A 25,883-nucleotide genomic window follows, 5' to 3' on the forward strand; every position below is an offset into this window, starting at 1 on the left:
TTAAACATTTTCTTTGGACCCTTTCTAGTGATTCGCTTGCGCAAGCCGTTTGGGGATCCCAAAGAACAGAGCCGTATTCTAGAATGGGGCGAACAAGGGAGGTGTAGAGAGCTTTAAGAGGGTTGGATAATTTAAATTCTTGAGTAATACGGGAGATGAAACCAAGGAGTTTGAGGGCTTTACAGGAAATATGTTGGATGTGTTTTTTTGGAGAAAGATTGTGAGTGAGAATAAACCTAAGATTACGTATTGACTCAGAGGAACGAATTAAAGGAATGTTATTAATAGAATAAGGAAACACAATGTGAGAATTACGTCGGAAGAATGACATGATTGAGCATTTATTAATATTGAGAGAGAGGCCAAGAGATTCACTCCAGTTAGTAAACCGCAATAGATCTTCTTGTAGTAAGTGGCAGTCAGATAAGGAATTGATACGGAGGAAAAGTTTCATGTCGTCAGCAAATATAAGTAATCTAAAATAACGGAGGACAGATGGTGCGGAATTAATGAAAAGAGCAAACAGAAGAAGAGAAAGAATTGCACCTTGGGGTACTCCAGAAGATGTATAAAAGGTATCAGAGGTCGAATGGGAAGTTGAAACAAAATATTGACGATTAGATAAATAAGAGTGAACCCAAGACAGTAGAGGATTACCAATACCTAGATTATCCAGAGTTTTAATTAGAATACTGTGATCTACTTTATCGAATGCCTTCGAGAAGTCCATGTAAATGACATCTACTTGACTTTTCTGACTGAAGGAATGATATATGTAGGATGAGAGAATAAGTTTACAAGTGATTGTTGAACGACCTGGACGAAATCCATGTTGTTCATCACATAGGATATTTTTGAGGATAGGATGGATAGAATTAATAACAAAAGTTTCAAATAGTTTAGATATGTGAGAAACTAATATAAAAGTATAGAGAAGAGAAGAAAAATCTGTGTACAGTATTTATAGATTTGATGAAAGCGTATGATAGATTATCGAGAGGTTTTAAAGTGAGCATGAATAAGAAAAACAGTCGAAAATTACGAATTTATCGTAATTAACTAATTTTAATTTAGTTTTAATTTGCCTTTTACTCATTACATTTCCGTGCGGTTTTTAGTATTTTTTTCGAGGAAGAAACCATAGCACAAAATTTATTTTTGATTAGTTGTTAACTATTGTAGGTACGATTATGAGCGAATAAAAATTGCATCACTTGAATTTAGTAAAAGAGTGAATCGCGTTCCTTGACCTCTTCATAAATACGACTATGTTAGTTGCCACTACAAATCGATTCGACCATGTAAAACGAATACTGATTATTCGTCTACTTGAGCAAATAGATGAATATTCCCTTTCCAAGACTTGTATACGTATTTAAAAAACATTTATCCCTTTGACTCGTGTCACAAAAACCGCTAACCATTGTTAAAGGAGATAAAAAGTGAATACCGAATATTCCCCAAGTAAACCGTTCCTAATATTCAGTGGCGGTCAAATGATTTGTTATGGGAGGGGATGAAAAAGCTTTTTTAATAAAAATCATAATGCGAGTTGTTTTTCCATACCCCAGAGCTTTATAATTTATAATACTAAACTAAGATATTATGGCTATTAGGCGTGGCTTTCTTCTTATTAAGTTAATTTCAAATATTTAATTGATTTTAAAATGGTATCCCGTTGAATTTACCTACGAATAAACAATAATCAATACTTCAAATTTAATTTTCCAAATTTGTAGGATTAATAATTTTTCATATAAATTACAGTTAATAATTTACCATATATAGTTTCCAAAATATGAAATATACATAGTAAAAATGTTAGTCTAAAGTGGAATATCAAATGGGGAGAAGGGTGTATTCTCCTAATCCTCCTTGATTTGACTGTCACTGCCATTACTTGATAAATATCGACGAATATTAGGCGAATTAAGGAGTATCCGGCTAACAGATTAATTTTGCTTACTTTATCAAGATTTTAAAATACAAGCGGAAGTTATTGTTTTATTCTTAATAAAAACTAGAAATCATTTAGATTAACACTGTAATATAGGTCATTATTTTGTAAAACTGAAAACAAAGCATTTTTGTAATGTTTGGTTTAACTATGAATTTCTTGATCTATTATTACAAAAATATACATATTATTATAATATAGTATAGTATAGACAATATAATATAGTCTATTATTTGTAAACCTAGAAGTAGAACACTTTTGTAATGTTTAGATTAATTGTAAATCCCCGAATTATTGTTACTAGATCAGGAAGTAAATATTTATAAACATTTTTGAAAATGATTACTATATGAATTTTATAAAAAGAAAAACAAAATATGTTAGTATATAAGACGAAATGGAATGAATTGAAAGAGGAGAAAGAGAAGACCTAGGGAGTACCGAAGGTAATCTCTTTCCGCGTGATACGTTTGTGACATTAAGTTTTTATTTTGTGTATTATTTATTTATCCGGTTTTAAGTGTATCAATATTTTATATGTTTTATTTCGATTGATTATATCTTTATTAACTACATTTTGCGTTATTATTGAACTACTATAACTACAAGTTAGAACAGAAAGATTGTTCCAAATATAAATACAACAAAATACTTAAATTGGTATACTAATAAAATTGTGAACCATTATAATTATTATTGTGACGATTTTTTTTTGTCGTGTATGGTCGTCAAACTTCGTAAATTAGAGTTAGTTCGTATGGTAGTTTATAATGTATCAGGAATCTCTCCCCACCATGAGATATTCCATCTTAGCGCTCTATATGTTAAAAACGTTACCCTTGGCGGCAACCGGCCACCGGCTCTGTCGTTTTGAGACCACACACGTGGTCCATGGATCAGATCTCATTCGTATCGTGAAGTGTAAGTATTCGTTTTGCAACCAAAACAATTTCTTTATTGCACATTTCTGTGTTATTATACTCTTCAATGTTATAGTCGATTCAGATTTAAGCGTTTGGTTTGTATAGAGATTAAAGATGTAGTATTAACGTTTAACAAATTTAAATTACGATCTGATCATGGCACTATTTGTTATTCTTATTGGATATAATTTAAATCGGACTTCAGCAAAATACTCTTTTGGAAGTGGCTTTTAATTTTTTTTTAAATATTATGAATATTTTCAAAGTAATTATTTTTTTTACACATTCAAAATTAATGATCTCTGTAATATTTTAGTTTGTAGTTTATGTAATCATTGCTGTCAATAATAATTGAAATTTAAATTTGACAAATTATTGTACTATGAATTTTGTTTCAGGCAATATATTTAAATTTAAAAACTGTATTCTTAATACTTTTTTGCATTTCACAAACATTATGCTTGCTAAAATCTAAAAGTAAACTTCAATATTGTGAAAAATCTCAGTCTAAATGTTTAATCACAAACTACACACTCTGCCTTGGAGTAAAATTGCCTTATAATTCAACTTCTACAGATCTTGTTTCAGATGCTGATTCTCAAGATGAAGTTCAAGTAATATTTCAAAAGTAGAATCTAAAAAAACTTAATTTATAATTATTAATCATGTCTTGCAGGAAAGATTACATTATTGGCAAGGTCTTAAAAAAGTTCCCAAATGTTGGGCAGCTATTCAACCATTGTTATGTGCATTGTACATGCCTGATTGTGAAAATAATAATATACATTTGCCACCACAAGTATTTAATATAGTGGTTATTATTTTCAAATGATTTGTTTATTGATATAATTTTTTTTTAGGAGATGTGTAAATTAATTGAAAGTCATTGTCAAATACTAAAAATTGAAAACTCTTGGCCATCAGAATTTAATTGTGATAATGAAACTCTATATCCTCCTAGATTATGCAAGGTAAACAAATTAATTTTTAAAATTGAAATTATGTAATTGCTAAAGTTTACTTGAAAGTATTATCTGATTTTCAATTTTATTATTTTAATAAATAAAAGACAAGGTTGAAATATACAGAGTGATTGAATTATCTTATACTACTACATTACTCTAGGATTTTATTATTAAAATAACAAGAATTTTAAGAATTGTTTTTTTATTTTGTTAATGATGTAAAAACAATTAATAGAATTACAGCTCATTACATAAACATAATCGAATAAAACAATATACTAAAGAGATCCCTATAATGTCCATTCGAGCACAGTCAAACACAAAATGAATATAGAAAACTGTTGGATATCAAATATAAACTATATACTACAATTGAGACCTGACTGTTGCCCTTTATAATTAATAAAAAAAATTTTGTCTTAAAAAAATCATTTATTAAATTATAATAACCAAAGTTCAGTTCAGCTAAGTATTAAAGTAATATTGCAAAACTTGTCATAAAATGCATGACATTTTTTTCACCTTTATAATTATTTTTGTTGGCACATTTTTACCTTTTTAGTGCATATTAAAGTACTATAAACAATTTTAGCTTCGATGCGAGGCTGAGAAGGTATTGGTTTTACTATGATGTGTTTTTTTTTTTTTTTTTTTTTGTATGTTACCACTTTTTCTCAGCTCTCATCGAACGGATTTCTTTCAACAATACGTCAAAAGATCACAAATCGTATCTGGTCGAAGACGTTACCCTCAAAAATTGAAAAAATTTCCCTCGTAAATGGGGGAAACCTCCAAAAAAATTACATAAAATTAATAAAATCGCTAATTTTCGAAAAAAATTTTTACTAAAACTGCCGTAATTTTTTTAAAAATGAACATATCAATATTATTATTTTTTTATAGATGCTTGATGTCTTTACCTATCATTTGTTGTATATTTTTTGTAAATCTGACACTTAACCTGCCCACAGGGGGGATTTAAAATGACAACTTTTTCAACATAACTTTTGAAAATGTTCCGGAAGGTCTGACACTTTTATATATATCTTAAATTAAAGCTAATGTAATGTACTTTATTATGAAAAAAAAAAACTTGACCTCTGGGACTTTATTTTATCTTCACGGTGAAAATGGCTACCAAATGCTATTTTTGTGTGAAATTTTTCGATTTTATATTTTACATTTTTTACTTTAAAATGCTATAACTTTTTAAAAAATGTATGGATCAATACAATTTTTTCATGAGAAATAATATTTTTTAATAATCCCTTTTTCATTCAGGATATTAATAAGAAAATAGCAGATCATGTAGCTTTTGAAATAATCCACCAATTTTTTAAAATTAAACACTAGCTAGAGATTTGCATTGAAGCATTTTTTTTTATAGTGATTTTAATCACTGTCATATATCATTATACTTGATCCAACTATGCCACGTTACCACTGTGCTGCGACCCCCCTGTGCTGGGTTTTTTTTCTAAGTCTTATTTGAGTGTTTACAATTACATGTTTTAAGTTTTGAACCTTGCTTATAAGGGATAGTAAATTAACATATTAAATAATTAACCATTTTTAAATCAATAATAAATAAATACTTAATAAACTAAAAAGAATGTTCAAAATTATTTTTTAGGAGAAATTTAGTTGTCAAAACAATTAATTTATGTATAAAATTTTGACAATTTCTACTTTGTTTTCTAATCCACTATTATATTAATAATTTTACATTGAAATAATTTAAAAATTAATTACATGTTTAGTAATAAACTCATATATTCTTACAACTTTTGATTCATTTAATATCTTTTTGTTCCATTTTTTTTTTTGATAATTGTTATTTCGTTTAGACTATAAAAATTGTATGCCCATAATAATTTTTATTGAATCAATCAAATATTTTATATGAATTCATATATTCTATCAATAAGTTGATATCATTTTTTTAAATGTTCATATTAATTATTTATTTATGTTCTTTTTCAGAATGATATAAGAGAGTTAAAATTTAACTCTACCGCTGGTCGTTGTGAGTTACCACTTGTACAGACTTATAGACATGAAGTTTATCATTATCCTAATTTTGAAGGTTGTGATCTCCAATGTTACGATCCTTTATTTTCCATGGATGAACATAGACAAATACATAACCTTATTGCATGGACTGCAACGATTGCTGGTCTTTGTAATATATTTGCTATAGTAAGTAACTTAATCATTTTGTTTAGTTCATAGATTATCTTAGAGGTGAAATCAAATTTTTTTTACTATTATAATTTTATGTGCATTTTTGCTAATAAAGACAGACTATACCTTCAAATTGTTTTTTTCATAGTGCCAAACATTTTATTTACTTAAGATGATTCTCTAAAAAGTTATTTAAGATGGAAAGGCATATAAATGTTATATCTCATATAAACTCTTTAGCTACTTATTTTTTCTTATTCAATCAATTTCCTTCTTTAAATAAACTATTTATTGTTATGTTAATATTTACAGTTAACATTTATGATAGAGTGGCAATCTCTCAATCGTTACCCAAATATAGTAATTCTTTACATAAATGTTTGCTTCTTGTTTATTTGTTTTGGATGGTTATCTCAGTTTTGGTCTGGGGCCAGAGATGATATTGTATGTAGAAAAAATGGAGCTCGTAAAACATCAGAACCTAGGTTAGTTCAATGAAGTATATACTTGTTTAAAATTTTATAATAAAATTATTTTATTATAAAATTATTATAATAACTGAAAAGTTTTTTTAAATATTAAAATTATATAAATTAATGAATAATTTTTTTTCTTATAGTGATGAAGATCTTTCTTGTGTTATAAATTTTATTTTTTCATATTATTTTTTGATTGCTGCTTTCATATGGTTCGTAATTTTTACCTACTCACTCCACACAACATTTCAATCCTTTGGTGAGTTTAATAAAATATAGTTATATTTTTTTTTAGTATTAAAAAAAATATATTATAGTGCATTTATTTTCTTTATAGGTAAAATTCAAGAAAAAGTAGACAAAAAAGGTGGTTATTTTCATTTACTAGCTTGGTCTATACCACTAGTTTTCTGTGTTGTAGCCATGGTGATAGGAGAAATTGATGGGGACAGTGTAACTGGCACTTGTTTTGTCGGCATTAATAATAAAATATATAGAATTATATTTGTTCTTTTACCTATTGCTTTATCTGTGGGTATAGGATTATTTTACTTAGTTCGAGTATTATTTGGTCTATTAGCTTTAAAAAACGAGAGTACTCAAGTGATTTCTAAACTAGCCAAGTCAAAAATTCAATCAACTGCTGTTAAAGTTGTGATGTTCATGATTCTCATTATCATATTTATTTCATCAATGTTTATGTATTATATACATGAGTATAGTAATGATCAACTATGGAAAGATAGCTTAAGGAAATATATTGTGTAAGCTATTGTAACTCAAATTATTAATATTACATTTTATAATAGTCAAAGCCTATTTTTTAAATTTATAGGTCAATGAAATATTGACAAATTTTTAAATAAATTAATATCATACACCTAAAAAGTAGTAGGATTTAAACTTATACGTGGTAATATTATAGTACTCAGCATTGCCATTGTATAGTTTTTCAAGATGGACAAAAATTGAGATAAAAAATAAAAATTTCTTTTAAGAATTGTTTTTGTAAGGCCAATTTTTACTATCTAGAGCCCAGATTTTGATGGCCTGTTGGTGATGCATGGTTTAGACAATACACAGTTGCAGTCTATCTATTTAATAACCTTGTTGAAGGATAATTTTTTTCTTTAAATTGTTTTTTATTAAATTGAAAAATGTGAAAAAATCATATTTTACCGTAGTGTGTTAGATAATTAATTTAAATATATCTTTAAAATGATATAAGATCAAAAAAACACTTTATTATATACTTATGATGACATTATGTTACATTAATCATTACATGATTTTTTTTTTAATTTTATCATTAATAAAAATACTTCTTTTCTTCTATTGTAAGAATTCTCCAAAATTTAATTATAATCAAGTAAATTCAGTAAATTTTTAATACACTAACCATTCATTTAAAAATTAAATCTTTTTTTGTTAAAGTTGTAAACTGGGAATATTACCTGATGCTGATGTGAGTAATTGTCGAATTGAATCAAGGCCAAGTGTATCAAAAAAACAACTTTATATTCTAGTACTGTTTGGTAATGGTGTCCTAATGTCATTCTGGGTTTGGACACAGCAAATAATTAATTCCTGGCGTGAATGTATAGTTCGTTGGTATGTATAAAAAACAAATATAAAATATATAATATATTTAACATATAATCAATATTTCAAATTACAATTTCAGGTTAAAAAAGTGTCGTGGAAAAGAACAAAGGAATCGGAATTCAGCTAAGTACAATAAACATAAATTAATTGCCAGTGCATTTGCTAAAAGACATCAATTGAATAGTGATGATTTTACTGTTTCTTTTTCAAAAGAAGATCCTTTTGGTAAATTGTTAATATTCTTTTTACGTTGTAACAACCAAGCTTTATAAACTTGTTACAAAAAAATGATTTAGGTTTGGTGTTTGGTTTAAATAGCAATTTGACAGACAATATTAGTTCTACTTGGGCTGCTGCATTACCTAAGTTTATACGACGGCGTGGTGCTTTAACTGGAGAAGAACAGCTTTCAGTATCATCCTCCTTTGTACAATCAGATTCTGAGATAAGCTATAGTATGTGTAGAGTATCTGTAGAATCACGAAGTCATTCATTAGATTCTACTATATCTGTAAAAGCATTTGAAATGACTCGTAAAGTACGTCGATTTTCTAAACATTCTAAGAAAAAGCATAAACGTGGAAATAAACTTGTTTGTAAATTACCTCCATCTCAAAAAGGTAGTGTAACATCTCAAGATATAAATCAAGTAAGTATTATTTTTTTTTTAATTTTTAACTTTTTTTAAAATAAACCATTTTTTTTCTAGTTAATGCTAACATTCCCTGCATTTCAAAATGTTTTTTCATTACCTGATGTAAAGTCACAAGCAGCACCTGTTCCTAATTTAGAAAGGAGAACTGCATCAGCCGGTATTGATGAAAGTCTTAAAGAACAAATGAAATCATTGAAAAATATTTCTATATCATCTCTTAACTTGATGAATAGTAAATTATTACAAATGAGCCTTAAAGGATTAAGCAGTAGTGATCAATCTGAGCAATATATGATGGAAGATTTTTCAAAATATGACAATAATAGTTTTTATAAAACAGTAGCTTTAGTTGACAGCGGTGAAGAAGATAAAATGACTTATAAATCTGACTAATTAGAGTTACATATATATTATTTTTCCTTTGGAATCTGGGAATCAACAGTTCCTTAAATATTGATTGAGACTGAAATAATCATTTATATTCAAAGAAAATAAATGATAACTAATTTTTAAAATTGTTTCAATTTAAATGATAACCATATCAATTATTGATTTAAGTATACTTATCTTAACAATTTTGTGATTTGAATTTGTATTATATATAAACAATTTTTAATTTGTTTTTATCATCTATCATTAGTATAAATTATTTGAGCTAATCGAACTAAATTAAATTTTATGTTACTTTTAAATGTTGTTTATTTTTATATTGGAATAAAATTAATTTTATCTTGTTCAACACATATATATATATATATTCTGCAATTGAAATTTTAAAATTGGCGAACAATTTGCTAACTTTTCTAATTTTTCTAGAGAGCTTACGATACTAAAATTGTTATGTAATCGTATCTTTATGTACTATCATTGCTGAATACAGGGTGGCCCACCACTCACTGACAACTTAAATAACTTTTGATCCAGTTAATATTTTTAGTTGATTTTTTTTTTAAATAATAGTTATACGTTAGGTCTATAGCTATATCTCAATAATTAATTTTTTTACATTTTATTAAAAATATTAATTATTTTTAAATTTTAAATAAAATGTAAAAAAAAAATCTAAGATAGCTATTTTGTAGAGTAGAATTTAAGAAAAATTTTAGTAAAAAAATTTCTTATTAATATTCAATAGTAAATATTCTGTAGCGTTTTGAAGTTTGTGAAAATTTGAATTTTCATGTACTATTTTACGGTATTAAACATTGAAATACGTATTGAGAAAAGGACAGAAGAAAACGCTATCTTTTCAATATACTTTTGAATGAGAGTGATAAGTAATAATTGCCTTATCTAATTTCTTATCATGGTATTTATGCCAAGTTTGTAATGTATACACACTATCATCATATGTATACACAGTAATCATGAAAAGATAGCGTTTTCTTCTGTCCTTTTCTCAATACGTATTTCAATGTTTAATACCGTAAAATAGTACATGAAAATTCAAATTTTCACAAACTTCAAAACGCTACAGAATATTTACTACTGAATATTAATAAGATATTTTTTTACTAAAATTTTTCTTAAATTCTACTCTACAAAATAGCTATCTTAGATTTTTTTTTTACATTTTATTTAAAATTTAAAAATAATTAATATTTTTAATAAAATGTAAAAAATTTAATTATTGAGATATAGCTATAGACCTAACGTCTAACTAATGTTTAAAAAAAAAAATCAGCTAAAAATATTAACTGGATCAAAAGTTATTTAAATTGTCAGTGAGTGGTGGGCCACTCTGTATAGGGGGACATTGATGCACGGTTATTGAAATCATTAGATTATTTAAATAACTGAAAACAAAATAATCGAATCATTCGATTATTCTCATCACTAAATTTATCATAGTTCGTAATGTAGTCTACTTAACAAATTATTTATAGTCTAAGTGAATAATTGTTAAAGGTATCGATAACAATACTTAATATAAATTGATATTTTAAAATTAAATAGGTTACCGAAGAATGTAATTTGCTTTCGCGCGGATGCATCACATTGTTTTTGAAGGCTCCAAACCTGCAAATTGTACGTAGTCTTCTACGTGCATGTACCCCGGTTACATCATTAATAACAAGTACTATTTTTTTTAAATAATAATCTAGGCAACTCAAATGTTATCCAATGAATCTGATTGAATGTTTTTCTTACCTACTAGACGATATACATTTACCAAAAAAATACTAATTTCATATTATAACTGATTATATTGAAAATATTATTTTTGTTGGCCAGAGAAAATTTGTTAAATCAATTTCTTGATTTCAATCGAGTAATTTTTGGTGGATTAATGTTTAATTCACTAATAAGTTGAATTATTTAGTTACACAGGTGAATTCCCGAGAAAATGTTTATAAAATGTAAAATCAATGTTATGTTAATTTATCATTATTTTCTATATGTTTTTTAATGCTGTCTCGGATAATCTAGATGTTTAATCTAAAATTATGTAATTTAAAACAGGCATTTAAATAATATATATTCGTCAATAGTTTGAAGTAAATACGCAACGGATAAAATTCTTATCAGAAAACACTAAACCAGTTCTGTTATTACACACAATAACAAATGGTTATTATATAACTTATATCGATACACAATACACATCGAAACTGAATTATGTTGTATTAACTAATAGTTGCTAGTGACGTAATAAAGTAAATCGTTTTTATTTACGAGGTTCTAAAAATCTGATTTAAAACTTCAATGTAATTTTTTAAAGTATTTTAATTTATAACACCAATAATTATTGTAATATTTGAGCAATGGTATTGGACTTAAATCAAGTACCGGCCTTACCGCCCAAAAGTGTTTTTATTATACATTTAATACTTATTACTTGGTTAGTGTTCGTTTAAATTTTTCTAATAAATGCCAGTAAGTATAATTTTCACTTATTTTACAGGAGCGTACAAGGTCGTTGGAGTCCAGACTCTTATCTCTTTTACAATGTTATATTTATGGGAAGTTTGCTATGGGCAATACACAATACAGAATCCGATAAACCAGCACAGCTAGTTCGTACTGTTAAATAATTAATCTACATACAATAAGCTTATTTTAAATACTTTTATTCTCGATAATACTTGAAGAGTACAGGGGAAAACGATAATAGTTAATTTTTTTCATTTTTTATTTTATTATTTAATTTAATAACCCATTAACAGTAGTATCAAGTAATATAGTTTATTTATTGAACTATGTTGAATTTATTTTCATTTTATTAGTATTAAAGTGTTCATTTTTGTTTTTTTGAATAGAAATATATAATTTTGTTTTTGATCTCCTGAAAAATTTACACGAATGGATTACTACCATTTTTCCCTATAACCTTCAATTGTTCTGCTGATATAAATTTTATTACATAAAATGAACAATTATAATTAACAAATAAAATTATGGTTCTTTGAAACATTTATCAGTTTTTAATAAGTCCCATGTTAACTTTTTTTCAATAAAACAATTTTTAAATTTAAAAATGTGTTTCATTAAAAGGATTTTATAATCTATACAATCCTAAAAATAAGCCATATTAGTTCTTTAAGAATCTAATGACTGATTTATCTAGTATGTTGAAGGATACATTGTAAGCAAACAGCATTCAGATTTATGAAAATTAATTTGGTACTCTTCAAATTTTAAGAATTTTGTGCTTTTCTTATCTATATAAAAAAAAATTGTATTGTTATTATTACAACTTTTATCGACAATATTAGAATTTATTGTTATGAATATTATATATATTCAGTTTCTAGTTCAGTATTTAAATTGTTTAGTGTGCCTGAATTTTAGTCTTAAATATACTATAAAATATTATCATTATCTATTGAACCTAATTTTCAACTATGTAGAGTCAAACAGTCTTTTAGTTTGGAATTTTTTTACTTGAGTTCATTATTAAGTTAATCAAATTTATAATTTAGTTTACTAGGATTATGTCATTACTTTCTAAGTAGAATTTTCTGTAAAATGTCATTACCTGATAACTAGTCCATACTGGTACAGTACTAGCTGTATGTCTAAATACTGAGCTAGTATTTAAAAAAAAATGTTATTGTTAAGGAGTTATATCAGTATAGAATACACATAATAATAAATTAAAACACTAATAAAAAAAATGAATTTAATAAATTAAATGAAAAATTTCACAAATAATTAGTGCAAGTGAATTTTTGTAATATTTTTGGTTTTGAAGTATTAAATATTATTATTAGAGAAAAGTGATACAATACATTTTTGTTTACAGTTTATTTTTATAATTTTTGTTCATTAATATGTTTTAGAATTTTTAATATTCAAAAAATGAATAATAATGAGTAATTTTTAAAATATTCAAACTTTGAGCATAAGTCTCCATGTGTTAATATTATTTAATTGGCCTGAAATTTTGTAGACAATATTTCTGTTTAAATTGAAATAAAAAAAGTGCCAAATGTCATGTTTGTAAAATAGCTGTTACCCAAATATGTATGATAGAAAGGATCTAACTAATAACTTCTAATCCTTATCTAATTGATTTGATACAATTAACATTTTGCTGTAAATTTTTAAAAATAATTGAAATCTTAGATTACTTTAAAATCATATTTATTTCTTTTTATAATAAGAAAATTAATTCTAAATTTTTTTTAGATTTAAAAATAACCAGTATTAACACTTTTCTTACAAAACTTATTAATGAATCTATAACAATTTAAGAATAGATAATTATTGAATTACAAGTATTTCAACGCATAGAGTTGATATGTAAATAGCGGAGTATGAATTATAAATATACAGTAGTACAAGCTGTACCTACCCGCATTATATACTCGCTCTCTGTATTAGAATGTTTGTAACTCAATAATTACTCGTCTTAATATTGACCTATCAAAATTTTTTATAACAATGTTCTAATAAACAACTATTTTGAATACATACAAATTGTTTAAAAAAATTAAAGTAAAATGATTATTAGATCAAAAGTTGAGTTGTCAGTGAAATCTGTTTAGCTTGTATATTTTTAGTATAATTATTAAAAATTTATTTTCCCAATATATAATTATTTTGTAAATTTCTTACTCTAGGCAATTTCAGTCAATTTAACAGCTGCATGTTTGGATATAATAACTATATATTGTTTTTTTCCAAGTTCTTTTTGTAAGTACTTTAAAAGTACAACTTTATTATATTTTTATTAACAATATTTTTCTATTTCAGGGTTTTCTGAAATATTTAGTGTTATTTGTGCTTTAGGAAACTTTATATTTCGTTTTGTTACATTATCACTACTCAGTCGTATTTGTATAGATAGTAGTAATGGTACAAGTGATGGAATTCCCCCTCCTTTGCAAAATTATATTAGTAAGTATAAATAATTAATAAACAATTTAATTTATAACAATTAAAATTTTAAAATTGCACGCAAATGTTTGTAAATCAATAGGTAGAGGAACATCAAATCCCCAATCGTATGAAGATATAGATCAGGCTCCACCGCAACAAACTCAAAATAATGCCCCATTTTTTACACCATACCGGTAAAATGTATAAAGTTATTTTCTTATAATATATATTAAACATCATTCATATTGTTAACGAGGTTAAATTCTTACTTTTCTATGTTATTTAAATAATTATTAATTTTACTATTTAATATTTATTGAGATTGATTAAATTATTTATTATTAATTTCTTATTAAAATATATTGTTTTTTATTGTTGAAAATTTTATTTTTGATATTAACAGGAAAAAATATTTAAGTGTACATGTTATAAAAATATAAACGTTATTATAATTATACTATTAGTAATTGTAGAATTCGATTTTTTAAATTACAATTTAGTTGAAAATTGTAAATTAGCTGGGATTACTACTAATAATTAACAGTTTTTTTTTAATATGTACAAAAATTATTTCTATTTACCTAGTAGTACTTACCAAAAAAAAAACCATACAAAAATATATGTACACTAAATTTTTCTTAATATTAGATAAGTTTGTTAATAATATATATATATTAAAAACCAAAATCAATATAATAGAAAATATTTTTTTTTTTGAGTTTTAAAGAAAATTATCAATACCACCCATATAGCATTTATTTAATGTTAGTGGTTGAATAAAGTTTAAAAAGAATTTGATGATGAATACGGCTTTCAAACATTATATTTATTTAAGATTATTTTTATTAAATGCTATCTGAGTTATGTTTAATAATAATATAGCAATAGTTCATATAAGTTTGAATGAGATACAATAAAGTAAAATTTTTAAATATAGTGCGTATAATTAGTACTGTTTTATTAAAACTTAAAATTATATTTATAAATAAGCTTGCCATCCATGAAATAAAAGTGATAAATTTTTATAATCTCTTGCTTCTTGTATAAGTCTATTAACTTGCCCACTAATACTACTTTTACTACCAGTATCTTCCATGCCAAGTAATTTAGTTCGAACTTTATTTAAAGACCTCTCTGCTGATTTATTTATTTCTACCACTTCTAAAAAAAAAATTCAAATAAATTATTCTATAGTGTAATTGAAATACACATTCTTACGAGGTTTCAAATAAGAAATTATTGAATCATCTTGTAACTTTGCCGCTTTTTCTGTTGTTAGAGTCCAATGATAACATGGATCATACAATAGCACTTCGATAACAGTAACAATAACATCTTGATTTTGCCTTAAAACTTCTATGGTTTTTTCACAGCATCTTAAAAATAACAATTTATAGAATTTGACATTTTATACAAAATAAAATATTATACTTTCGAAACGTTCCTTCAATCCCACAAATACCCATACCATCTTCAATATCTCTAGAAAGTCTAAAAGGGACAGTTTCTGGAGTGGTCAACAGTGTACCTTGATCAAATGCAATACCTAAAAGATTTTTTTTTTTTGATGAAATTTTACAAATAAACTTAATTTTTACAAGAATTAATAAAAAATATTTATTTTAATTCAACAAGATAATTAATAGCAATATGCATTTTCAAATATTCTTTATGCAAATCTAATAGTTTATTTTTAACATAGCTTATCTATTAAATAGTTATTGAATGACTCAAATAGTGAATAACTATAAAATATTTCAAAATGTTCTTGAAAAACTTAATTCATAATTTTATATAAACTATGTATAATCATTAATAGATTTAGAAATGCAATAAATTTATAACACGGTTAAATTTTCTGATAATTGTAGTAATTTTTTATATTTATGAATTTTTTAAATTCAATTTTTAAATATGTAACAGAAGCATATTTTTACAAGGGTTCAAGGAACGAGAGCCCCTAAATTCATGTGACGATTATTTTTACTTATTAAAAATATTTTTAGAAATGTTGAAAGGAATGAGTTGAAAAAATAGTATTTAACTACTGTCTAAACAAAAGTATTACAACAATTTAGTTCAGTAAAAGTATAAAACCACAAATATAGCATATATTACGGTCATCACAATGCAACAACCAAAACAATAATTGCCACTGAACGTCGTGTAAGAGTTCCAAAAAAAAACAATTCATATAGCAGCCCGCTATTTTTCAATATCACATCAGCACAAATGACAAATGTTCTACTTAATAGTACAATAAATGACTACACTAAATTTAATTTTTACTTTCAACAAGAAGAATATCAAGAAAAAAATGGCAATAAAATTATAACACCAGTTTACTTTCCATAAAAATCTTAAATACCTACTTAATATAATGTTTATAGTTTCGAATAAAAAATAAATAAATCTTATAATTATTTAAAATTCTTACCAAAGTCAATATGTATAAGTTCTGCGGTTTCATTATCAATTAATATGTTTTGTACATGACGATCACCTATACCCAAAATATAACCAACCATAGAACTAGTAGCAACACTAAAAAGAAGTAAACTGTATGTAATGTGATAATCAAATAAAATTTTATTTAATAAATTGAATAATAATTATTTATACCTATGAATATATGCTTGCCGCCTTTCAAACCAAATAGAAGGAGATACAAATTTTTCAAAAAAAAAGTACCGGAATACTGGTTTTAATTTTTTACAAACTTCTAAATATTTTTTCTCTCTTGCAAAATTACTATCTTTATTATCTTTTGACATCTAGTATAATTCACAAAAAGAAAAATTATAATAGAAAATTTCAAAAGGAATATTGTTGAATAAATTATATTTGAAAATCCAGAATGATTCTAAACAAATATTTGTAGATCGAATTTAGTTCAAGTTAGCAGCTTGAATATTCTTAAAATTTCAAAGTTAATAATAAAACTTGTTAATTATACAGGTGATTGTTTTATCATAACCCACTCAATTCCAAAGAAAAAATAATTTAAACATTTTTTTTTTTTTTTTGGTTACCTTTAGTTATTTTTCTTGAATTATTATATCTATGTAATAATTTTTAATTCATCCCTTATGTCTTGTAAGGTTGTTAACTTAGTTTTATAAATGGGAACACATATTTTGAATTTATTAAAATACTTGAGTTTTTAATTTAATAGTAAATGGCATTTGAATTTTTAATATAAGTTTATTCATTTATTAGATATAAAATTTTAAAGTTTCAAATTTTTGAGTTAATATACATCTATAATATACGAGGGGTTACAAATATAAGTAGCCAATTTTGTTATTTAAGATGTTGATATTCACAGGTACACAGCATTTATTATCAATGGTAGTAAGGCATATTCTTGTGAGTTTATAAATACAACTGGCAATACAGAAAGTCCATCTATTAATAGTCATAATTGACAATAAAAACTCCATGACTGTGATAGTGACATCAAAAAACAAATTAGCTACCTGTATTTATAAATTTTGTAAAATTAAAAATTTTAATTCCATTTACTATTAAATTAAAAACTTTAACATTTTATTAAATTTAAAATATGTGTTTCCATTAATAAAAGCAAAGTTGACACTTTTACAAGGCATAAAGGATGAACTCAAAAAGTATTACATAGCTAATTAAAAAATAATATGTAATAAAAAAAAAAATTGTTTTTATTTTGTAAGTAATTGAGTGGTCTATGTATATAACAATTTATTTTTAAAAGATTAATAATAAAAATATAATAATAATAATTAATAATAAAAAAGAAATAATTCTAGGTATATTGAAAAATGTTATGTAAAGTTTTAATCATAAAAACAACCTGATGACAATTACTTTAATAATACTTCTTGCATCTCCTGGTGGTAAATCATTTGGTCTATATAATTGATGAGCACCAGGTTTAGTGTTTCTACCGATCAAATAATCGCCAAGAGACATTGTATTTGTGCACCATTCAGCAATTCCACTTTGTTGAGAAAATGGCACTACCTATAGAATTATAATAAAATAATAATATTCGTATATTTTAAACAACTTATGAATCTAAAAATTAGTTTTTTTACTTTGTATGTTCTTATAGTAAGTTTTCTTTGGGATGTAGATTTATTTAATTTAAAAAGTCTATTCATTAATAAAAATACTTGTTGCATAACTGCATCTTGTCGCATATCTTCATTGGCCTAAATATTATTTGAAACACGAATAAATATAATTACTTATAATAAATATATTTAAAGTAATATTAATTTTATTAACTAAAATTTATTAGTTGAGAACATACTTTTAATAGCAATGGTCTACTTTCTCCATCAGAACACATACATTCAATCTTTTTAGGTTGATGTAAACCACCAGCATTTATAAAATGATTCTTAAAATTTACTACACCTAATATTAAATATGAATAATATTTATTATTTTTCAATTATAATATTTTAAAACAAAATAAATTTTTAAGATACATATTATATTTAATTAAATTTTAGGTTAAAACTAATCAATTGAAAAATATTTAATTTTTTTCAACTTTGTTTGCTAACAGTATATTCTACAAGAACCATTCAGAAAATATTTCAAATTTCAAAAAAATATGAGAGATTAAAATAAAATCTTATCTCTTCACTTGAGCTATAAATAAATAAAATAAATCATAAAATATTAAAAAAATTGGTTTTAGTAAAAAATTTTAAGTGGGCAAAGTCCTATATTTTTTCATTTTCATTTTTATTGGGACTTAGATATTTAGGCCCCCTCCCAATTTCTGTCAATGATAGTAACACAATCATGATGTCTACTATGATGATGATTAAAGAACGAAACTGTATTTACACACTATACACCTCATAAAATTATGAAGATAACATCATAAAATATCCTTTTAAAACAAGAAGAAAATGTACAATTACCATAAAAATTAAATTAGCTAGATATAATTTTACTAGTAACACTAGGGTTAACAGTTTTGAAAATAATTACTGGTAAAACAGTATTGATTTGTATACGAGTTTCAAATGGTACACCAATATATTGATTCCAACTAAACTACAGAAATATCGTCACTTGTATATTATAATATCTGTATTTTTAGTACACTGAAGAAAACAGTCAACCTATATGTAACTTACATCAATCTAAGTTACTATCCTAAAAATGTCTTCATTTCTCACTATATATCCAACAAAAGTTTTGTGTGTATGAAGATGGCAATTTGAAAGGCAAATTATTTTTTCTATGTGATGTCTGATTATTTACTTAGCTCTCAGTAAAACTTTAGTACAATACTTTAATACTTTTTCGTATCATAAATCCCAACTCAACTATACCTTTCTCTTTCATTTAAGATGGCGTAACTAAGCAAGCGCGCGCCCCCGCGCAGAATTTTCGACAGCGCCCCTTTACTAAATTTTACTACACTTTCAATCATGTTAATTATTGATAAGGTATTGAGCATTCGTAATTTGGCGCCCACCCACATTGCGGGGCCTGCAGGGGTGTTATTTACGCCAAATGAATCATCTCATAGTTTTCATAAAATTTCAGTAAAACGACTTATTAGAGAAGTCAATTTACAAAACTATTCAGAAACCAGTAAAATCTAATTTTTGAACTACAATTTAACTTAAAGCGTCTCCAATTAATATATAATTAATTTGGGTAATCAAAACCTATTTACTTTTCTTAAAAAAGTTATAATGAAGATGACTTTATGTAATGTTATTCTAATAATGGTTATTCTTACTGATAATATTTGAATATTGTCCATTTTTATTTAATGGCAATGTATAAGCTGGACACAAGCAATCAATATTTTTCATTTTCATAAGTAACTCTTCATCAGGAATTTGGTGCTCTAAAATTTTTATAAATAACAATTAATTATAAAAATATGTTAAAGAATAGTGACATAATTCTCGTGTCATGTTCACTACACTTGATTAGTTGTAACAGTATACTTATAGGTTTTAAAGACGGTAAAGGAGGGAACAATGTGGAATGTCGAGGAAAATATACATTTTGTGTGGAGTAGATTTGCTAGTTGTGTAAAGAATATTGCAAAGGAGATTGTTGATGTTAGGAAACCTGGCGGTGGAATGAGGACGTTCAGAAAATCATAGAGTAAGAAAAATCATTTCAAGTATGGCAAAAGAGCAAATGAGAGATGATTGGATGGAGTATTTTACCAAAGGTGAAGTTTAAGAAGTATGATGAGTTGCATGATAGGCTAGGAACAAAGAAAGGTAAAGAAGAACTCTATAGTCTTGAAAATATAAGATAAAATGGTGTAAAGATTATCACAAAGAAAGATGTATTAAAAGTGTTTATAAAATGGTGCTAATAAGTGATGATGATATAAAAAAAAAAGGTAGAAAGTATTTTGAAAAATTACTTAATAAGGAGTATCCAAGAGAATTATTATTATCATCTTATTCAATAGTGAATAAGATGAGAGAAAATAGACTTAGATGGTTTGGTAATGTTATGAGGAGAGAGGAATTAATTATATATACTTATTTTTTTATTTTTATTTTTTTTACTAGCTTTCAATACAAAGTATGAATGTACATTAACAAAAGTATTTATTTAAATTATTATAATTATAAAAATAAATGCAATTTAACGTTTATTGAATGCACTTATTTGTCAAGCGTATACGTTTATTAAACTTATATGTTCATCAAATATTAGAATTTGTTTGACGTGATTATTGAGCATCACGGCCGGCCGTCACATTCAATCCACATATTTAACTGTTACGTTTGGCCGTTCCTTTTACAATGAACAAATTATTGTTTTATTAAGTATACAGTCTAAATTCTATTGTTAAGATAAGGATAAGTATAAGGGTTTAAGTAATTTTGAAAAGAAAAAGAAGAAGAAGAAGAACTATCGCTTCATGACATTTATCTGTTATAATGGTTTAAATAGTTATCAATTGATATATAGATTTATTATTGACTCTACCTATAACCATAATATTAATAATGTTTATTATACTAAAATATGCAATATTTCATTTAAAGAAAATAAAGTTAATTCAAAATATTTTTAAGTATAGAAATAAAATATTAAAATGGCATGGATGTTGTGATCAACATAAGATAATTTATATCTTATAAATTATTTTGGTAGACATTATACTACAGTATTAATCATTTATGATATCAATTATAATTGATTATATTTTGTCTATTTTAAATAATGGGAGCTATAGAAAAATTGCAAAGGAGAGAGTAAATTTTTTTTTAGAGCATCATTACATTAATGACAAATTAATATTTTGCATACCAGTCTTAATGGTAATTTTCAAAATTTCAAAAAAAGTTTTGGGTACGATTATTTACATAAATATCTTAAATACCTAATTGAAATTTATCTACATCTTATGTTCGGACAGTGAAATATTACATCTAATATCACAAAAAAAAAAAAATCAAATAATTATAATTTTGTAATAAAAAATGTTAACAACTTGTTATTGATACAAATTAACTCATTAGAATAAATTTTAATAATATTTAACAAAATAATGTTACCAAGCTATCAATGTCAGTGTTATTAACCGATAACTATAATTAGTTATTCTGAAACTTTGGATGTCCTTTTAATTTCCCCCTAATTAGCGTCTGTGCACATTTTTTTGATTTAGACACTTTGAACTTTTGAATGCACAGATCATATCGTAATCTAGCACTGTATGTTACTATATTGTACATTATTTATGTAAAATATGCCTTACTTTCATTTTGAGAAGCATTGTTAAACTTGGTATATGCCAACTTTATAAGAGCCTCATATAATTTTTCAAGAGTTACAACGAAATTTCCAATTTTTTTATCTTTTCTCCATTTAGTCATTAAAAGCTTAGCAGTATTAATTCTGGGCTGAAAGTGGATAAAATATTAATAGTTTAACATTCAACAAACTTATTGGCAACTAATCTAAATGTTTTAGCTTCGATGCGAAGCTGAGAAGGTATTGGTTTTACTAAGATGTGTTTTTTTTTTTTTTGTGTCTGTTACCACTTTTTCTCAGCTCTCACCGAACCAATTTCTTTCAATGATACGTCAAAAGATCAAAAATTGTATCTAGTCGAAGACATTACCCTCAAAAATTGAAAAAAATGCCCTCGTTCCCCGTAAATGGGGGAAACCTCAAAAAAAATTACAAATTTAAAAATCGCTAATTTTCGAAATTTTTTTTACTTAAAAGTGCCATAACTTTTTCAAAAATGAACATATCAATATAATTTTATTTTATATAGATGTGTAATATCATAACCTTTCATTTGGTATATTTTTTTCATAAATTTAACCCTTAACCTGTACACAGGGGGGGATTTAAAATGACAACTTTTTCACAAAAAATTAACTTTTTTAACTTAAATTTTGAAAATGTTCCGGAAGGTCTGACACTTTTATATATATCTTAAATTAAAGCTAATGTAATATGCTTTATCATGAAAAAAAAAAATTTCGGACTTTATCTTATCTTCACGGTGAAAATGGCTACCGAATGCTATTTTTGTGTGAAAATTTTCGATTTTGTATTTTCCATTTTTAACTTTATTATGCTATAACTTTTTGAAAAATGTATGGATCAACATTATTTTTTTATAAGAAATAATATTTTCTAATAATCCCTTTTTAATTCGACATACTTTATCTTAATTAGGATATTAATAATGAACTAGCAGATCATGTAGCTTTTGGAATAATCCACCAATTTTTTAAAATTAAACACTATCTAAAGATTTGCATCGAAGCGTTTTTTTTTGATAGTGATTTTAATCACTGTCAGATATCATTATACTTGATTGAACTATGCTACGTCACCACTGTGCCGCGACCCCCCTGTGCTGGGTTTTTTTTAAATCTATATAAACTATCATACCAACCCAATAAAATATAATTAAAATCTATAGAGTGATATCTTATAGTATAAAAATAAACATAAGTTTACATTTAATTTAAAAATTAAAAGTTATCTTTAAAAACTACGCTTATAAATAATTTTATTTTTAAAATATACCATAGTTCCCAAAAATGAAAAAAATTATTCAGAACATTTTTATCAAAAAATTATTATTCAAGAAAAATAACAAGGCCATCATTTTCACTGTGAATTATTAAAATTAATTTTTTTGATTTTTCTAGTGATTGACCATTTTTAAATTTACTCTTCAATTAGTTCTTTTTTTATACTCTCCACAAATAAAATTTGAGTTAAATTTATAGTTAATATTTACTTCATTTTTATCTATTTCTTCTCCATTAATTTTTCTATCAATACATGAATTAGCAACTGCATAAACAATTGGTAATGTATGATGTGGATGTTCTTTAGCACAACGATCTAAAAAAGTTAAATAAATGTAGTCTCTACAATTGTTTTAATTAAATTTCGTACCGAGAAGTTTTTTTAATGATAAATTAAAGTAATTGTTATCTTCAGATGAGGATAAATGAGCGACTAATTGAGGAAGCACTGATATAAACATGTAAGATGGACTTTTTTCAAATCCCTCATCAACTATTGAGTTAATTTCTAAATTATCTTTATTTTCTAACCATAGTGATAAAATTCTATAAATAGGAAGCTCACTTTCACTTTCTAGCTCAATTAACCTTAAATAATTCCTTTTGAAAAAAAGAGTTAAATAGAATAATTTTAGTAATTAAGTATAATTTTTAAATAAATAAATATGCATACTGTAAAGCTAATTTCAAATGATTTATTCTTTCAGAATTTGTATTGCTAATTTCACTTTCATCTACACGACTTTGATTCATTAATAAACTTCCAGCTTTACATCTATCAATATCATTAGTGAATTTTCCCATAGTTATAAGAGCATGTCCTTTTTCTTTAACATTTTTAACTTCACTTAATCGTTTTTGCAGATCTTCTTCTTTTAAGTATTTTGATGCTTGTTGATACAATGTGTCTGTATACTTAGATAAACGTTTATGAGCATCTAATAATACTTTTCTATAATCTAAGCCAGGTTCTTTAGCAGAGATAGACTCCACATCTAGAAGTTTAATAGCCTAGTAAAAAAATTGCAATATTAAATATGTAATTCAAACATTCAATTGAATATAAATTTTTTTTTTATCGCTTTGTTAGCTCATTAAGGGCCATAGCGGTATCCCCTAAAGAAGGAGGTTTTTTAACACTGGGACAGGTGGTTAGTCCGTCACTGGAGAGAGGGATGGCAACTCCCAACTCTGAATTACTGAACTAATCTCTTGTTCGGCAAATGAAGCTACCCGTGAACAAGTTTCAAACCCGAGGCAGTGCGTGTCTAACCCTGTTGTGTTACCAACTAGGCCACACCATAAAAGAATATAGATATAAAATATAATTAATATGGACGGCTATATAATTGTATAGTATACAAGGTTTGTTCATAAGTACAAGGATAAATGCTATTACACATTACACTTAGTCTAGACATAATGTCAATCCCAATTATTTATAGATATATTCCTCATGAATTACTAGGTATTTTTAAAAAAATGTTATACCACTATGTTATCTTATATTAAACTTAAACCATTTTAAATTGAGTCAGTTTGTTTAGTTTAGTATTTTCATCATCTTTGAAATTACTGAATGACATATTATTATCTATTTTTGTAAAAATTCTATGAATAAATTGATACAAATATAATAAATATGATTGTCAATCATCTTTGAAATGTTTAAAATTCATTCAAAAATCTATGAAAGATTTAGACAATCATCATCATTAGCTATTTATCACTATATATGAGTCTTTTGAAAATTCCACAAAAAACCAATTGACTCAATTTAAAATTTATAAAGTTCTCTCTTTTTAGTTTGACAAATTTTATAGAACCTAAGGTTCTACAAACAATTCTTACAGCCTTTTTCTATCAAATATTAGTTAAACTGACACTTGACTTTCAAATATCTTGATGTCCTACTTTATATCTTGTTCATATAATGTATTTAGTAGGTTTATTCTTATTTTATGGTTTCAGTCAATACTTTGTCCTATTAATTTTGAATAAACCATATATATTGGCTGTACAAAGTGTTTAATAAATTTGAAAATATCCAATTTAATTCAAAATTATTTTGAATTTCCGCTAGTTTCGACTAGGTTTAAATTTCTTTTTTATTCAAGGAATTTCAAAGAAAGAACTTTGTTTTTCTAAAAACACAAATCCTATAGACAGTTTCAAGTTAACCATATGCAGATAGCTTGAAAATTTTTTTAAAACTTTAATTAGGATTTTCTTGCATACAAGGTGTTCAGTAAGTAAGGAAACATATCAATTGTTACTAACAATGAGAACAATAGAAACCCATATTTTTATTTATTGAATATTCTATATATTTTCATAATTAAACTATTATACTAGTACTAGGGTGAAGTAGGGTAATTTTAAATGCATTTTTAGATAAATATACAAGTTTTTATTTTGCAATTACATTTAATATGATAGCAACACATATAAGGACTCAAAATTTTCAATCTAAAACGAAATCTGCTAATTATAAGAGAAAAAAATGTATTTACATTTACCCCAATTCACCCTATCATTGTGAAATTTACTTTTTGAAAATAGTTTTTTATTATACAGTGTGCATTTTCTGATTTGGTTTCTTCAATCCAAGAACCATATAATTGTAAAGCCAATGAATTAAGATATGTATATTCATAGTTATCTAGCTCTTCAACTACATGTTTTAAAAGTACACTAAAAATTGAAAATAATTATATTAAAACTATTATATATATATATATAT

General features: G+C 25.2%; 3 protein-coding genes across 8 annotated transcripts in view; 2 read left to right on the top strand and 1 right to left on the bottom strand.

Annotated features, from left to right (window-relative positions):
* The first annotated feature begins 2,362 nt into the window (after positions 1 to 2,362).
* LOC126895777 (protein smoothened) lies at positions 2,363 to 9,457 on the top strand. Of its 3 annotated transcripts, XM_050667998.1 has the most exons (13): positions 2,363 to 2,878; positions 2,954 to 3,145; positions 3,279 to 3,494; positions 3,557 to 3,679; positions 3,741 to 3,851; positions 5,829 to 6,044; positions 6,342 to 6,514; positions 6,649 to 6,764; positions 6,843 to 7,269; positions 7,940 to 8,116; positions 8,190 to 8,335; positions 8,407 to 8,759; positions 8,820 to 9,457. In XM_050667998.1, exons 2-13 carry the CDS (start codon positions 3,131 to 3,133, stop codon positions 9,156 to 9,158), a joined length of 2,412 nt encoding a protein of 803 aa, XP_050523955.1. In that variant the 5' UTR covers positions 2,363 to 2,878; positions 2,954 to 3,130; the 3' UTR covers positions 9,159 to 9,457. The 3 variants fall into 3 exon arrangements, with proteins under 3 accessions (XP_050523955.1, XP_050523954.1, XP_050523956.1); XM_050667997.1 differs by having other exon boundaries at positions 2,363 to 3,145; XM_050667999.1 differs by lacking the exon at positions 2,954 to 3,145 and having other exon boundaries at positions 2,367 to 2,878.
* Positions 9,458 to 10,704: 1,247 nt separating this feature from the next.
* Positions 10,705 to 14,553, top strand: LOC126895808 (uncharacterized). Of its 2 annotated transcripts, none has more exons than XM_050668053.1 (5): positions 10,705 to 10,842; positions 11,671 to 11,782; positions 13,832 to 13,904; positions 13,965 to 14,108; positions 14,191 to 14,553. In XM_050668053.1, exons 1-5 carry the CDS (start codon positions 10,814 to 10,816, stop codon positions 14,286 to 14,288), a joined length of 456 nt encoding a protein of 151 aa, XP_050524010.1. In that variant the 5' UTR covers positions 10,705 to 10,813; the 3' UTR covers positions 14,289 to 14,553. The 2 variants fall into 2 exon arrangements, with proteins under 2 accessions (XP_050524010.1, XP_050524009.1); XM_050668052.1 differs by lacking the exon at positions 10,705 to 10,842 and adding an exon at positions 11,342 to 11,607.
* A 456-nt stretch (positions 14,554 to 15,009) lies between these two features.
* The window catches only part of LOC126895771 (serine-protein kinase ATM), a 64,833-nt gene continuing 53,959 nt past the window's right edge, over positions 15,010 to 25,883 (bottom strand). The window contains exons 38-51 of one of the 3 annotated variants that reach the window (XM_050667985.1): positions 25,690 to 25,834; positions 23,814 to 24,151; positions 23,511 to 23,740; positions 23,350 to 23,456; positions 21,841 to 21,985; positions 19,843 to 19,953; positions 18,385 to 18,491; positions 18,167 to 18,283; positions 17,937 to 18,092; positions 16,713 to 16,864; positions 16,528 to 16,634; positions 15,522 to 15,636; positions 15,309 to 15,466; positions 15,010 to 15,248 (exon numbers count right to left, since the gene is read on the bottom strand). In XM_050667985.1, coding sequence (XP_050523942.1) covers positions 15,070 to 15,248; positions 15,309 to 15,466; positions 15,522 to 15,636; positions 16,528 to 16,634; positions 16,713 to 16,864; positions 17,937 to 18,092; positions 18,167 to 18,283; positions 18,385 to 18,491; positions 19,843 to 19,953; positions 21,841 to 21,985; positions 23,350 to 23,456; positions 23,511 to 23,740; positions 23,814 to 24,151; positions 25,690 to 25,834 — 2,167 coding nt within the window. In that variant the 3' untranslated portion in view covers positions 15,010 to 15,069. Of the gene's footprint in view, positions 15,252 to 15,308; positions 15,467 to 15,521; positions 15,637 to 16,527; positions 16,635 to 16,712; positions 16,865 to 17,936; positions 18,093 to 18,166; positions 18,284 to 18,384; positions 18,492 to 19,842; positions 19,954 to 21,840; positions 21,986 to 23,349; positions 23,457 to 23,510; positions 23,741 to 23,813; positions 24,152 to 25,689; positions 25,835 to 25,883 lie in introns of those variants that run through there. The other 2 variants (XM_050667984.1, XR_007701718.1) reach the window with 2 other exon arrangements.

The sequence above is a fragment of the Daktulosphaira vitifoliae genome, unplaced genomic scaffold (assembly GCF_025091365.1).
Source record: "Daktulosphaira vitifoliae isolate Bord-2020 unplaced genomic scaffold, ASM2509136v1 Scaffold_1, whole genome shotgun sequence".
Classification (NCBI taxonomy): Eukaryota; Metazoa; Arthropoda; class Insecta; order Hemiptera; family Phylloxeridae; genus Daktulosphaira; species Daktulosphaira vitifoliae.